Genomic DNA, 15,125 nt, shown 5'->3' with positions numbered 1-15,125 from the left:
TATTTGTATAAAGATATTTTCAGAGTAAATTAATACTTTTTGATGTACTTTGATTATAATGTCTGATATTTTAGACAAATAAAAAAAGAAGCATTAAATTGAGCAAAAGTCACAATAAAGACATTTATCATGTAAAAAAAAATTAATTTCGTATAACTGATTTCAACACTGATAATAATCATAAATGTTTCTTGAGCATCAAATCATCATATTACAATGATTTCTGAAGGATCATGTGACACTGAAGACTGGAGTAATGATGCTGAAAATTCAGCTTTGATCACAGAAATAAATTATATTTTTTTCTAACATATATTAAAAATAGAATACAGTTATTTTAAATTGTAAATACAAGTTTTTACTGTATTTTTTTTCTTTTTTCATTTGAACCCACATTACATTAAGATACAACAGTTTTATTTTTTGGCCTTTTTGACATGTTTTTGCAAGATATGGTATAGAACAGGAAACAATGGGAAGAAGCTCAATGAAGGAGCATGTGTACTAAGCCTAGGCCAACAAAAACTGATTTTATGTATAGATGACCATTTCCAATTCCCAACTTTGAATAACCATTTACATGTTTAGAACATTAGCGATGCAAGAATGTACAGGGAGACTTTATATATAAAAACACTGACTCGTTAGGCAATGTTTTCTCATTAAAATCAGATGATTTCCTATTAATTTAATAGAATATGTGGGAATACAAATATGGCGGCGTGGTGGCTTCACCCCTCTCACAATTGTCGTTTCTGTCTTTATTTTTATCTTGACCAGAATTTAGTTTATTCTGACATAGAATCATCTCAATTTAGTATTCACACGCTGTCTAAGATGTGTGTGCGCCTGAATGAGCGTGCACCCAAAACTTCTCACCCAGAGCTCGCGAGTTCTATTTCGCGTCTTCTTGCCTTGAATGTTTAAATTGGCAAGGCTTAAAAACACACACATGTGATGATATCGCACTTGCCCGATGGGGACAGTGACAGTTCTGTCAACATAGCGTCTTTCACGCTGGCCCCGGACTATCAGGCAGTCCTTATTGCCGATCTCAGCCCAGGGATTGCTTTGTTCCTTTGCTTCGTAAATGACTGGTCATATTAGAGCATAAGGCACTCTCTTTGAACAAAGTTTGCACTGTATTGTCCAGGTTTTTTTTATTTTTAATTTTTTACCGTCACTGTTATATTGTATTGAATGTTCAGACAGGAGATTTATGATGCACGCAGCGGCTCTATCAGTGGCGTGTCTCCTTAGCTTGCCATGCCGAACTGCAACACACCAACGCATGAGGAAATATGATGTCAACAATAGATTTACATACTAACAAATGATAGGACAGCTCCGCTCACGTGAAATGCATGCAGAGTGTATCAGTCAGAAACATACTTTAGTGGTCTGTTTTATGCGTGTGTTTTTTTTTTTCAACAAACCATATTATAGATTATTATCAGATTTGAGATTAACAGCGGTGCAAGTGTGTGCCGAACTGTAGGCGGAGAACAGTATGGTTTAATTATTTTTTTTTTTTACATCCATAGTTAGGTTAGTTAATACTAAACTGTGCCACTAATGTAATTCATTCTTGATTATTAGGGTAGCACTATTTGTTGCATTTCCCAATTGCCTCATTCTTCTTTCTTAGAGGAAGATACACACATAAGAAATGGCTACAAAAGAGGAAGTATAAAAAGTCTACTGCATGCAAGGCTGCATTTCTTGTTTGTTGGTGTTAATTAGTTTCTCCGTTTGCTTCAGTCCAGCTGTTGTCCTTGTGTTGTCATCATGTGTTGTCCTTGCCAGAGTAACTCATTTAAGTTGAGGGAGAAGAACCTACAAGCCATGCAGTTGTTGTATTGGTGATGCTGGCACGTCTAAAAATAAGCTTCTGACACTTGACTGTGTTTCCACTTTGCGCTGTCACGGCTGAACTGTAACTGTGACATGAAGCCAGAAATAGTCTGAAGAAGACTGTGGAGCCCAGTGAACATGGCTTGAGTCATGAAATCCACTCAGAAAGAGGAAAAGCTAATCCTAGAGGCTCCACCTCAGCATGAGTGGTTTTGGAAAAGGCCGCAAGAATCCAGCAGCGGAGGCGCTTCTTCAAACAACTGTTAATTTCTGCAAACCAAACCATTTCTTTAATAAAACGCCTGAACTGAATTACGTTTAATTGGTGTAGTCTGATTCCGACTCTTATGAACTGGTTCTTTTTAATGAATGAAACAAATACAAGTGTAGTCCAAATCCCTAACAAATGACTCTTTTTAGTGAATCAAAAACATGCATTGCATCCAGTGTAATCCGAATCCCAAGCAAATAACTATTTTGAGTCAGTTATTTTTATTGAATCAAAAACATATCACAACTAGTGTAGTCTGATTCCTGAACAATTGACTCCTTTAGATAATTTATTTTTACTGAATCAGAAACATGCAGCTCAAACAGTGTCGTCCGATTACCAATATATCTATTTTGATCTGATTCTTTTTAGTCAATCAATAACATACATCGCAACCAGTGTAGACCGATTCTTGTATAAACGACTCTTTTGAAACATGCAGCGCGGACAGTGTTGTCAGATTATATTATGTCGGCAAATAACTATTTTGAGTCAGAAACATAACACAACCAGTGTAGTCAGATTCCTGAACAAATGACTCTTTTGAACTGGTTCTTTTTTTAGAATCAAACACATATAAAATGCGTCCAAAGTAGTCTGATTCCCAAATGAATGGCTTTTGTGAGCCAGTCCTTTTTAGTGAATGAAAAACATACAGCTTACATCTTACTGTGTAAAATCTTATGTTGTCTTAATCCTGTTGTTCATATTATATTATTAATACTATTCATTTAATTTGTAGTTGACAATATGAAAATGCCGCTTCTGTTAAGCCTGAGAAAAGTAAATATCTTTTTCAAGAATTGTTGCAAATTTAGAACTGGAATCTTTCCTTAGATTCATTAGATTCCCATTCCTACTTACACACCTATTTCATGCTATAGCTTTTAATGCATCATATTCCAAAAAAGCATCTTTAATGCTTGTAGAAATGGTTTCTTAAATATCCGTGACTCACTGTCTGTGCAGTGCACGGTTTTAACGCCGTAACAGCTGTTTTGTTACAAAGGTAAATATAAAAGCACATTGGAGAATGCATGATTGCCTGTCATAAATGTTAATTGAATACATCTGTGAAGTTTGCTCAGCCCGGGAGCTGTTGTGTCCTGCATGCATAACATCATGGCTCTGGGTCAAAGTGCTAAACCAAAAAACTACATCTTAGCATCAGCATTTTTGTCATTTGCATGTATTTTTGTACTGTTCTAAAATACATTTTTTCATTCTGTGACAAATGTGGAAGTTCAATGCTTACTGTGTAATGCTTTAGCTGCACTTCTGAACGGAAGCACAAAGATATGTAAGCGTTGTAAGACTGGAAGCTGTATAAGGGTACAAAGGTTAGCTGTGAAACAGAAAGCCACCTTTAGTGTAAGCCTTTGACACTGACACTGTATAGTTACATCCTATAGAGAGGTTGAGTAGGGCATGGGTTTGGTGAAAAATGATCAGTATGAAGTCCTCTCTGGCCTACATTATCTTTTTTGAAAGACAAGTCTTGTCAATGCCACTCCCTCTTCTTCCTTTGGAAATGTGTCTCTGCCCTGAGGTCATGAAAGCTCCTCTCTCTTCTTCTGGTCAGATTTGTCTTGTAATCCATCTGTTCATCTGTGTCCTTCTGTAGAGGTTTACTAATGAGGACCACCTGGCTGTCCACAAACACAAACATGAAATGACGCTGAAGTTTGGACCCGCCAGAACGGACTCAGTCATCATTGCAGGTATTTTGCACCAAGAAAATATGATGGTTTGAACACACAGTGCCTCAAACTTATTATTTTTAGATATAATTATATACACGGTTCAGTATATAACAAAATGCAGCATAAGTAATATATAAATATATGTAAAGTCTGCATGTTCTATGTGTGAATAAGCACCACAGTTTCGTCTACTGTACACATACTGAAGCATGCGTGATATTTTCAGCATCTGCCATCTCATTGTATGAACACACAAACTTCATTTGCAGAACTGCTCTTAGAGTTAAGCATTTCATCATTTCATTTGGTAAAACTATCGTCATACCTGGTAATAAGATGCGTTTTGGTCGATCAGATCATAAGTAGATGAGGGAGACACACCCGTTTACACCTGGTGCTTTAATCCGTCTCTTGTCCACTTTCACTTCTGTCCTGATTTCTTCGAGGGGAGGGTCTATGGGCAGGTAAATGTATGTTTTTTTCGGATGTAATGCACGAAACAAGCTCACAGAATTTACATATGAACGGAGATGATGGAAAAACATACGGAGAGCATCAGCTTTTCGTTTCCGTTTTTGGCTGTTTGATCATATTTGACCATGAGCATCTACACCACGAAAGCAATCAGGTCAAATGCGTTTTCGACTACATCTGGAAGTGGACGAAAGTGGACAAGCTCAAAATGTTTTAGATGCCATTTACACCTGTAATTAGCGTCGTCCACTTGTGATCCGACCAAAACGCATCTTAATACTAGATGTAAAGAGGGCCATATACATATATAGTGAAAATAATAATAATAATAATAATAATAATAATGCTGTTTATTGAAACACACAGAAACTCAAAGGTCTTCATTACAACCCACCAAAATAAAAGTTCGGTCCAACTTGAAGTTTTCATACATGTTTTAATTTAAACAGTAAACTTGCCAAAAGTAAAAGGGATTTGCATTTGATTATAAATTGATTTGATTACCACCACATATTAAAGTAAATTTGTATTTGACTGTATAATGTTTTAATATATTCTCTGTACTCCTGAGAGTAAAATAAGCCACAATAAACCTATATAAAGGTCCAGTCATGAAAAGAAAAAAGTGATATACTATGAAACTGACAGAATCTTAAAGCATGTCGTGATACAGATTTTTGGTTATAGATATTATATAATTAAAATATATAAATATTGAATGCGAATAAAATAAATATTGATAGTGATTATTCATTTGTCTTTGGTCCCTACCATTCATCCCCATGTACTTTTGTGAGAAATGGTAACCAGGAATGCTGGTTTCAGTGGCACTGACAAAACAAATTGTACAGAGATTTAACAATGCAATTTGATATCATTACTTTATAGCTGTGGAGTGAAGCTAATTCCCCTTAAGCTAGTAATTTTAAGGGGAAAATTCACAAAGTCATGTCAAACCTTTGGGAAAAAACACAGATGTAATAACAGCCTTGAACTCTCTTAGATTTATCATGTTAAATCGTAAGCAGATTTGGTTTGTACTGCTGCGTACAGCCATTTAGCTGCACGGCAGAGTTTATATTGTCCTTGAGGCCGTCTTGCATAAGGAAACAATGAGATCTGTTGGTTTCTCGCTTTCTCTATCCCAGACCAGACGCCGACTCCCACTCGTTTCCTGAAAAACTGTGAAGAGGTGGGCCTGTTCAATGAGTTGGCCGGCTCGTTCGAGCAGGAATTCCCTAAAGGCCAAGAAGATGAGGACAAGAGGGCCAAGAACCCGGTGAGCTGCGGGACTGGGTGGAGGGATTCAGTCATACAGTCAGACGTGCTCCAAACATGAGGAGCTCAGGCTGCCTGCTGCCAAAACTCAGATTTATGGACTGCAGAGTTCCCTATCAGTTCGCATGTGTAACACTGTCTCGTCTAGCTCTCTCTCTCAGTCTGTCACATTCTTCATCTCTCTTTCTTTTTTCCATGTAGTTACCCGCTCCTAATTCAGGAGCACTAGACATGAGTTTGCAGACGCCTTCAGACGTTAAGGTGAAGGAGGAGGACCCCGTGGAGGTGGACTCCTCTCCGCCTGGCAGCCCTGACTCCTTCTCCAGCATGTCAGATAGCAGCAGAGAGCCCGCAGGCAGAGGACAGGTACACGCTTTATGCAAACCACACTGTGCTAGAGCAGATACAGCAAAGCCCAAAAGTCGGAGACCACACTGGAAATCTGGATTTATTGAAGATTCTGTATTATTTCTAGGTCACTAATCAGGTAAATTTGTGACATTGACCATGACAGTCAGATGTTCTTGCATTGAAGCACAAGATGCTCTTTGGATTGTTTTCAAATCATGCTGGAGAACATGATCATAGGTTTTACACAAACTTGTGTAAACACTGCTGTCGTTAAAGCAAAAACATTCATGTAAAATCATTTCACTTTTCACTTCTATGTTAAAAATGTTATTTGTAAAAATAAAAAAAATTAGAAAATAAATTTAAATAATTTAATTTAAAGGATTAGTTCACTTTCAAATGAAATTACCCTCAAGCCATCCTAGGTGTATATGACTTTCTTCTTTCTGATGAACACAATCTGAGATATATTAATAAATATCCTGACGCATCTGAGCTTTATAATGGCAGTAATGCGCTACCAAACGAGTATGAGCTGAAGAAAGTGTCTTCGTCCGCAGTAAAATATGTAGCTTCCGCCAGACCGCCTTCCGTATTCTTCAAAAAGCTTACGCTGTACGTCCTACGCCTTCCCTATTCAACTTACGGACGCGTCAGTTCAGTTTTTTCCGTAATTTGAATATGGAAGGCGGTCTGGCGGAAGCTACATATTTTACTTCATAACTTGTTAAATTTGGATATTTTTTTTACACAAATGCATCGCTTCACTTCAGAAGGTCTTTATTAACCCTCTGGAGCCACGTGGAATATGTTTATGATGGATGGATGTGGATGAAGACACTTTCTTCAGCTCATACTCGTTTGGTAGCGCATTACTGCCATTATAAAGCTCAGATGCGTCAGGATATTCATTAATATTTCTCCGATTGTCTTCGTCAGAAACAAGAACGTCATATACACCTAGGATGGCTTGAGGGTGAGTAAAGCTTGGGCTAATTTTCATTTGAAAGTGAACTAATCCTTTAATATTTAAATTATTATTTATTATTGTATTATTAATTATATATTTAATAATTTATTTAATTATCCAAATAATGTTTTTAAGTATTATCACTAGTGGTTTTTGTAGACTACATAGAAGACATACAAAAGAAGATATTTTTTGGGGTAACCAAACAGTTTGACTTCCATATTATGGAAAAATATACTATGGGACCCATCAGCTGTTTGGTCACCAACATTCTTCAAAATATCTTCTTTTGTGTTCAGCTGAAGAAAGAAATTTATACAGGTTTGGACCAAATTGAGGGCGAGTAAATGATGACAGAATTTTCTATCCCTTTAATAGTAATCTATGCTAGCACACATTTGGCATTCAAGTGGCCACTGAGCTGTAGAGACCATAATTATACATTTCACTAAACTAAGTATTTGACAATAACTGAACTAGATGTGTTGCATCACTAAACGAACAATCGTGACTGGATGATATCCATTTTGAAAGTAAATGGAGCTGCTTTTGAATTAAATGCCATGAGATGTTTGTGCTTAGCTGGCTGATTATCTACCTTACAGGATTCTCCTCCAAAGCCCGCCGTCAGTTCAGCTCCCACCCCTGCCATAGTGCGTCCGGGATCTCTCCCCCTGCACCTGGGTTATGATGCCCTGCAGCCCACCATGCCCTCCCCTACCTCCGTCATCACACATACCCCACCATCCAACCGCACACTGGGGTAAGAGAACAGTCACAGCGTATCAATGACGAGGCGTTGCTTTTTGAGCCGTCAGCTTCATTCTCTGACTCATTTCTATATGACTCACTGTGCTGCTTTAAGTTGGTGTGGTAGTAATTCTTAGGAAAATGTGGGCAGCTGGCTCATTTGTGCTCCCATACTTGACGTCCCAAGAATGTTTGGTCAGATAGTTGACAGGAAGAAAGCAGAACATCACCAATCCAAAGTCTATATGTGGAAGCCAATGAAAATCAGATGACTAAAGTTGGCTTTACAATATGTAATCAAACTTAAAAGCCTATTCAGCATTTTTTTTTTTCAATTCATTCAATAATATATGAAAAGAACCAAGTTACATCCTTCCATTTGCTCTACATATTAAAACTGGATTGGAATAGACACATCTTGTCAAAATCTATAAAAACTGATCACCCAACAACTCAAATCAAATTGTCATCTCTTGAATCAAAGAATTTTAATATTATTTTCTGCTGGGTACCTGGCAACTCAGGAATCTCTGGTCATGAGGAAGCAGACAGTGCTGCCGAAGATTCATTATCTACAGAACCAGTAAAATGCTCTGTACCTTTCACAGATCTGAGACAACATTAAATGCATACACCAAAAATAAATGGCAATCGGAATGGGATCAGTGCTTAAACAACAAATTATGTGAAATAAATCTTGATGTTGGGACAAAACATATATTCCCCTTTTAATAATTGCTGGGATCAAGTCATTTACACAACACACACATACATCAGGGGAATATCTTGTCAGAATCCACTGTCCATTAAACATATTTTGCTGGACTGTAATACTTCTGCCCCTTTGAGGAACTTGTTTTATTCTGTTGAAATTTTTGAAAAAGTTTTTAAGCAAGTAAATCAAGCAAGTAAAAAAAGAGAGTGAAACTTCATTTTGTGCATTAATTTGGTGTTGCTGCTTGTGCAAGCTGGAAATTCTCTACTTCTCTTTCAGGTCTCCCACAGTGCCGTACCCAATGATGATGCTTCCCAATGGTCAGACAGTTCCTGTGCTTCCAGGTCCTATGCAGATGCCCTCTGTAATATCTGTAAGTTTGAAGTGTATTTACTAGTACAGAATCCCCTGATTTACTATAATTCATTTGAAGTCATACTGTAAGGCAGGGGTGTCCTGGAGGGCCACTGTCCTGCAGAGTTTACCTCCAACTTGCCTCAACACACCTGCCTGGAAGTTTCTAGTATCCTTAGTAGGACCTTGATTAGCTGGTTCAGATGTTTAATTGGGGATGGAGCTGAACTCTGCAGGACAGAAGCAGGATTGGACACCCCAAGGAGACGGACAACGAAGGAAGAAAATGGGCCTGTCCACACCAAGAATAACTATATTAGCATCTACACCAACTCACGATATCATTCTAAGCACATGCTGCAGCTCTTAAAATGGATTCTGTTTGGCTGTCAGATTTTATTGTTCTTCATCTGGAAAAAAACATTCTGAATGTGATTCCAATGATATCGTCTCTCTGTGTCGTTATCGTTATAGTTGTGGTATGGACTAGTGTGGCTATTCTTTTACAATGAGAACATTTTTTAAAGCTATATCGTTATAGTTATCATCATTGGTGTGAACGGGCCTTGACTGTTTACTGTAAAACTGTTTTTTAAACTGGGGTCTGCAAAATGGTGCTGGGGGTCTGTGGAAAATTCAGTGTTGTTATTGTTAATTGAAACTAAGGCTGTTTCTCAATTCCAAGAACGGACTTGCGTTCTCGTGGAGACCGGTCTTGCCAGGCTACTTTGAAAGAATGAACTCGGAAGGACGCGAGGACACAGAACGCACCCTTGTGAGAATTGAGATGTGCTGTGATCTTGTTGTTCAACTGACCGTCCCAGCATATTATAAGTAGTAGTCAATGCACAATAAATGCAACATAACATTACAAACAAATCTCATAAACTATTAAAACATTTATTTCATATTATTATAGATATTATTTTTTAAAAATTATATCGTTTTACTTTTACCACATGTATTTGTGAAAATGAGCATGTATGTTTAATGTTACTTATGCTTTGTCAATGATAAGATTATTTTAATATGCCAATTAAAATACTGCAGGCTTTCTCCAGGTCTTAATTGTAATAAAGTAAAACAAAGACAAATGTTTACTTTCATGAGACGTCTCATATTTGCGAGCTTGCAGCGGGAATCTCCTAAGTGAGAATGAGAGGTTTAATGCTTACAGGCTTCCGTACGTCGACCGCCTGCATCATCTTCTGGGATTTATAATGGTTCGATTCTCTCAAGTCTGCATTCGATGCATCCTCGATATCAAGAACACATCATGCGTCCTCTGTACTTGCGTTCTTGAGTTGCGGTTAATGATGACGTAGCACAAGAACACAAGGATGCAAGATCGCTTAAGAACGCATATTGAGAAACGGCCTAAAACTATTAAAAATGTTTTTGTTTATTGAAATAAAATATAAATATTAGATGAAAAACTTAAACTTAAAAAGCGTAAACAAAAATTAAGTAAAAAAGAAAACTGAAATAAGTTTAAGACCTAAAATGACTAAAACTGAAATAAAAAAAGAAACTGAAACTAAATAGAAATATTAAACAAAACAAAAACTATTAAAAATGACAAAGCACATTACAAATTTACTAAAAACTAACCTAAAATTAAAGTAAAATATACAAATAAAAGCTAATTTAAAAATATTAATAAATACTGTAATAGTATATAAAACTAAAATAATGCTAGAAAAATTTCAGGGTAGCAAAAAACAATATATTTTCTTTATTGTTAAAGCACTACATTTGATAAATAAATTATTGATAATTATTTTGAATTCTTTTTAATTAATAAAAAATGTTTTCCAGATATTTGAATAACTTATTTTGACTTTAGTACAACAATATTAATATCGGTTATTTAATTTTTAAACAAAATGTTGTCTTTATAATATTATATTATGTATATTATGTCAGCTGCCTTTATATTTTGAAAAAGGGGTAATTTGCAAGAGAATCATCATGTTTAGAGGTCCTTAAAGGGTTAGTTCACACAAAAATGAAAATAATGTCATTAATTACTCACCCTCATGTCGTTCCACACCCGTAAGACCTTCGTTCATCTTCAGAACACAAATTAAGATATTTTTGATGAAATCCAAGAGCTTTCTGATCCCCAAGAGAAAGCAGTGTAATTACAACATTCAAGGTCCAGAGAAGTAGTAAAGACATTGTTAAAACAGTCATGTGACTACAGCGGTTCAACCTTAATGTTATGAAGCGACGAAAATACTTTTTGTGTGCAAAAACAAAACAAAAATAACAGCTTTATTCAACAATTTCTTCCCCGTCAAGTTGTAAACACAGTGCAGCGCTTCCGGGTTCTACGTCAGAACGTAAGAGACTGACAGGGAAAGAAGAAATTTGTTATTCATAAAGTCGTTATTTTTGTTTTTGTGCACAAAAAGTATTCTTGTTGCTTTATAACATTAAGGTTGAACCACTGTAGTCACATGGACTATTTTAACGATGTCTTTGCTAACTTTCTGGGCCTTGAAATTGGTTATGACATTGCTGCCTATGTGTGGTTCAGAAAGCTCTCAGATTTCATCAAAAATATCTTAATTTGTGTTCCAAAGATGAACGAAGGTCTTACGGGTGTGGAACGACATGAGGGTGAGTAATTAATGACATTATTTTCATTTTTGGGTGAACTAACCCTTTAAAACACTTTCTTTTAGCATAATTTCAGTTAAAGAATCAAACTTTAGAAATATATTATTGAAATGTAATCCTGACAAATAGTTTTGCAGATTTCAGCCCTTTGATCTCATTCATGTAGACAGGAACTGTACCTTAAATAGCTGCTCTGGTCCATTACCAAGATGGACGCCAACTAAATTGGCTTGCCTTAAAGGGACGTTGATGTGATTCAGTTTTAAAGGCCAAGTGTGTAATATTTGTTTTGTTAATGTATCATGCAGCCCCTCCCTGTTTCAGCACAGTGTCACTTGTAGCTCAAAAATGATCCACTTCTATTTCAATATGATGTTTCTGTGAGCTGTTATTTCTGATCTCTGGAGTCATTTATAATTTTCCTCATAATGTGTTTTGCGTTTGGCCCTGTGGTGTAGCTGGCGAGGCCCCTGTGTATGGTGCCTAACATTCCAGGAATTCCCGGCCCTCCACTAGGGGGCAGCAGCAGCGGCTCGTCTTCACCCTCCGGTTATAACCCCCACACTGATGCAAAGATGGTGAGGGCAAACCTCTTTTTTTTCTTTCTGTGCCAGACTGTGGATCTTTACGCAAAACGCCCAGACGCATAGCTTTCTCTTAGTGCTACTCTGTTGAAAGTCTTTATCCGGCACATCACATGGGCGATAGTTTTCACAACAAACAAACACTGGCTGTTGGGACAAAGCAGCTCTGTCATTAACAGTCTGTATTTCAAGTACACTTGTTATCCAGGGATATGCAAAAAATACATATTTTCATAATAAACTAGTTGGTGGGTGGTTTGAAGATTAGTCGTTCTGTATAGTTACGCTGATTTAGCGTCCACCAGACACGTTTCTTAGGGGACGTTCACTTAAGATTTAAAAAAAAAATTAGAAAAATTCTGCATGACCATCCTGAACCATAGAAATAAAATGCAGAAGTTCACATGTGTTTATTTCCTTTCTGTCACATGGTTTCTCTCCTCAGTGCTTGACGAGTTTTATGAAATGACTTCTCTTGCCATTCTACACGAAAGAGGAATAAAATAGAGCGTTGCGGCTGAAACAGCTGTTTATAATTAGAAAGATGCCATCTTGTGCCTCATTACCATGGTGTGTTTGTTGTTATTCTCAGAGGTTAAAGGCAGCATTATCTCAGCAGACGCCCTCAGCTCAGGGTGTTCTTGGTGTGGCGATGGGGTCCAGTGCGATGGTGCCTCAAAGGGTTGAGCAAAGCCAGCTGCTGGTCCAGCATCCAGATGCCCCTTCCCCTGCTCAGCCACAGGTATACCACGTTTTCACACTCGAATTGTCAGAACTGTCCTAGTGTTGACACTGTACCAACATTTCAGTAGTCCATACCAATACCAGTAAAATTTCACATTTCTCTGTATTATTTTGGTACCATAGCAAAAACTTTTGTAACTATTTTATTTCATTAGTTTTTTTTTTTTTATTGAACTATTTGAAAATAAAATATTAAATGAAATTAGTTAATGATAAATGCTAAGTAAATAATACATTAAAGGGTTAGTTCATCCAAAAATGAAAATAATGTCATTAATTACTCACCCTCATGTTGTTCCATTGTTCATCTTCGGAACACAAATTAAGATATTTTTGATGAAATCCAAGAAGTTTCTGAACCACACATAGGCAGAAATGTGAAAATAACAACTTTATTCAACAATTTCATCTCTTCCCTGTCAGACAGTGCAGTGCTTCCAGGTTTTACGTCAGAACGCCGGCTCATTATTGGCCGGCACCTGCATCAGCATCACACGCATGCCTCATGCTGCTCACGTGTACAGCGTCAGCCAATAATGTGTCAGCGTTCTGACGTAGAACCCGGAAGTGCTGCACTGTGTCTACAACATAAAACAGCATAAGAGGCTGACAGGGAAGAGAAGAGATTGTTGAATAAAGTCGTTATTTTTTTGTTTTTGCGCACAAAAAGTATTCTCGTCTCTTCATAACATTAAGGTTGAACCACTGCAGTCACATGACTGTTTTAACGATGTCTTTAGTACCTTTCTGGACCTTGAAAGATGCAATGACATTGCTGCCTATGTGTGGTTCAGAAAGCTCTCGGATTTCATCAAAAATATCTTAATTTATGTTCCGAAGATGAATGAAAGTTTTGGAACAACATGAGGGTGAGTAATTAATGACAGTTAAGAAAATATTGCATTAAAAAGATCCAAAATGAAAAGTTAGCAATAAAATGAAAAACAAAGAAACTTCTGATTATGTTGTCATATCAGATTTGTCACGTTCGTGGCTATGGTTATCACAATGTCAAACATGGAGATTTCAGATTCAGTCCCAGATTTTAATATGGTTGTCATGCATGACATAAATCTTTTATTCAGATTATTAATGAGTTATATACAGAAATCGAGTGAAGTTATATACAGAAAATGTGTAAATAGAATCCTTTTTACGCTCTTTTCCATCAGAATGGTTCGCATTTTGGAACCAGAGCCCGTTCTTGGGCAGACGAACTAGAGCTAGTCACGTACCGTCCACGTGTTTCCATAAACATGAGGAACGAACGGTGATGTAACGCCACTATGTGTTGTGTACCTGACTATAACCAGTCTAAAATCAAACAATGTGCATCTCGGTGTTTGTGCGGACAGTGCAGCACTTCTGTTTTGTTGTTCACAGTCCCGGGTGTGATTCTAATGTACCGGCAGCTCGCATAAACTCCCAGAACTCTCATCTGTCCTCTTTGGAGATATATGAATTGAAACTGAAACCGCTGACTCACTCGCTCTCTCGCACACTGAGTCTCTGGCTCCATTCGAAACCAGCAAGTTTTTAGGGCCGGAGTTGAATCAATCTTTCCTGCCCAGAACCCCCTTTTCTTCAGTGGAAATGCGCGGAAGAGTTTGAGAACGGACACGGGCCGGAGCCGTGTCGGTGGAAAGGGCGTAACAGAGTGCTTGCGTAAATCTGCACGGGAGCATTTGAGAGCAGAGCATCATGTGGCATTAAGCAGTAAACATCTCTGTTTACTCCGCCCTGCTGTTTCAGGTGTCACCCGCTCAGCCCACCGGGGGTCGCAGGCGGAGAACAACCGATGACGACCCTGACGAGAGAAGACAGCGCTTCCTTGAGCGGAACCGAGCAGCGGCTTCTCGTTGCAGACAGAAACGCAAGCTGTGGGTCAACTCTCTGGAGAAGAAGGCTGAGGAGCTCACATCCATCAACGTCTCGCTGTCGGTTAGTGCGCATGAAAAATTCTTTGACTTGTAATTATTTGATCTAAAATGTGTAGGAGCTCTTTATAAGTGGAGAAATGTGTTAGAAGTGGTTCCTCTTTGTTCTTCAAAATTTGACAGTATGTAAATATCTGTATGCAAAGCATAGAGTGCCTAAATATACTTATACAAGATGCGAGCAGAGCATACTGTGTGGGATATCGTATCCCATAATGCAATGCGTTTGTCCATAAGTTCTATTTAAAGAGTCAAGACTGAACTGAAAGCAATGTCAACTGTAATGTTTTGTAATCTCTTTAAGTGGCAAAAGTTAAGATAAGACAGAGTTAGTTAAAAGATACATTTGGTTTTCCCAGATAACTGTATCTCACAGTGTAAACAGGTTATGAGGTTATACTGTTTGACATGCTGGTTTTTCTTTTGTATCTTTGCATATGCTGCACTATTGCTAGTATCTTATTCCAATCATAGCCTATTTTATTTTATTATATTGTTTTATTTTATTTTATTTT

The 15,125-nt window shown here is 37.4% G+C and overlaps 1 protein-coding gene across 2 annotated transcripts in view; it reads left to right on the top strand.

The window, feature by feature from the left end:
- atf7a (activating transcription factor 7a) overlaps nucleotides 1–15,125 on the top strand; it is a 33,452-nt gene that overhangs the window by 13,613 nt on the left and 4,714 nt on the right. The window contains exons 3-11 of one of the 2 annotated variants that reach the window (XM_051879463.1): nucleotides 3,750–3,846; nucleotides 5,451–5,581; nucleotides 5,782–5,946; nucleotides 7,507–7,664; nucleotides 8,646–8,739; nucleotides 9,406–9,495; nucleotides 11,804–11,923; nucleotides 12,522–12,671; nucleotides 14,426–14,614. In XM_051879463.1, the coding sequence (XP_051735423.1) occupies nucleotides 3,750–3,846; nucleotides 5,451–5,581; nucleotides 5,782–5,946; nucleotides 7,507–7,664; nucleotides 8,646–8,739; nucleotides 9,406–9,495; nucleotides 11,804–11,923; nucleotides 12,522–12,671; nucleotides 14,426–14,614 (1,194 nt within the window). The remainder of the gene's footprint in view (nucleotides 1–3,749; nucleotides 3,847–5,450; nucleotides 5,582–5,781; nucleotides 5,947–7,506; nucleotides 7,665–8,645; nucleotides 8,740–9,405; nucleotides 9,496–11,803; nucleotides 11,924–12,521; nucleotides 12,672–14,425; nucleotides 14,615–15,125) is intronic. The other variant, XM_051879464.1, reaches the window with a different exon arrangement.

Source organism: Ctenopharyngodon idella, chromosome 22 (genome assembly GCF_019924925.1).
Source record: "Ctenopharyngodon idella isolate HZGC_01 chromosome 22, HZGC01, whole genome shotgun sequence".
NCBI lineage: Eukaryota > Metazoa > Chordata > Actinopteri > Cypriniformes > Xenocyprididae > Ctenopharyngodon > Ctenopharyngodon idella.
Note: the sequence above shows the minus strand (reverse complement) of the source record. Positions and strands in the feature narration are given on the sequence as shown.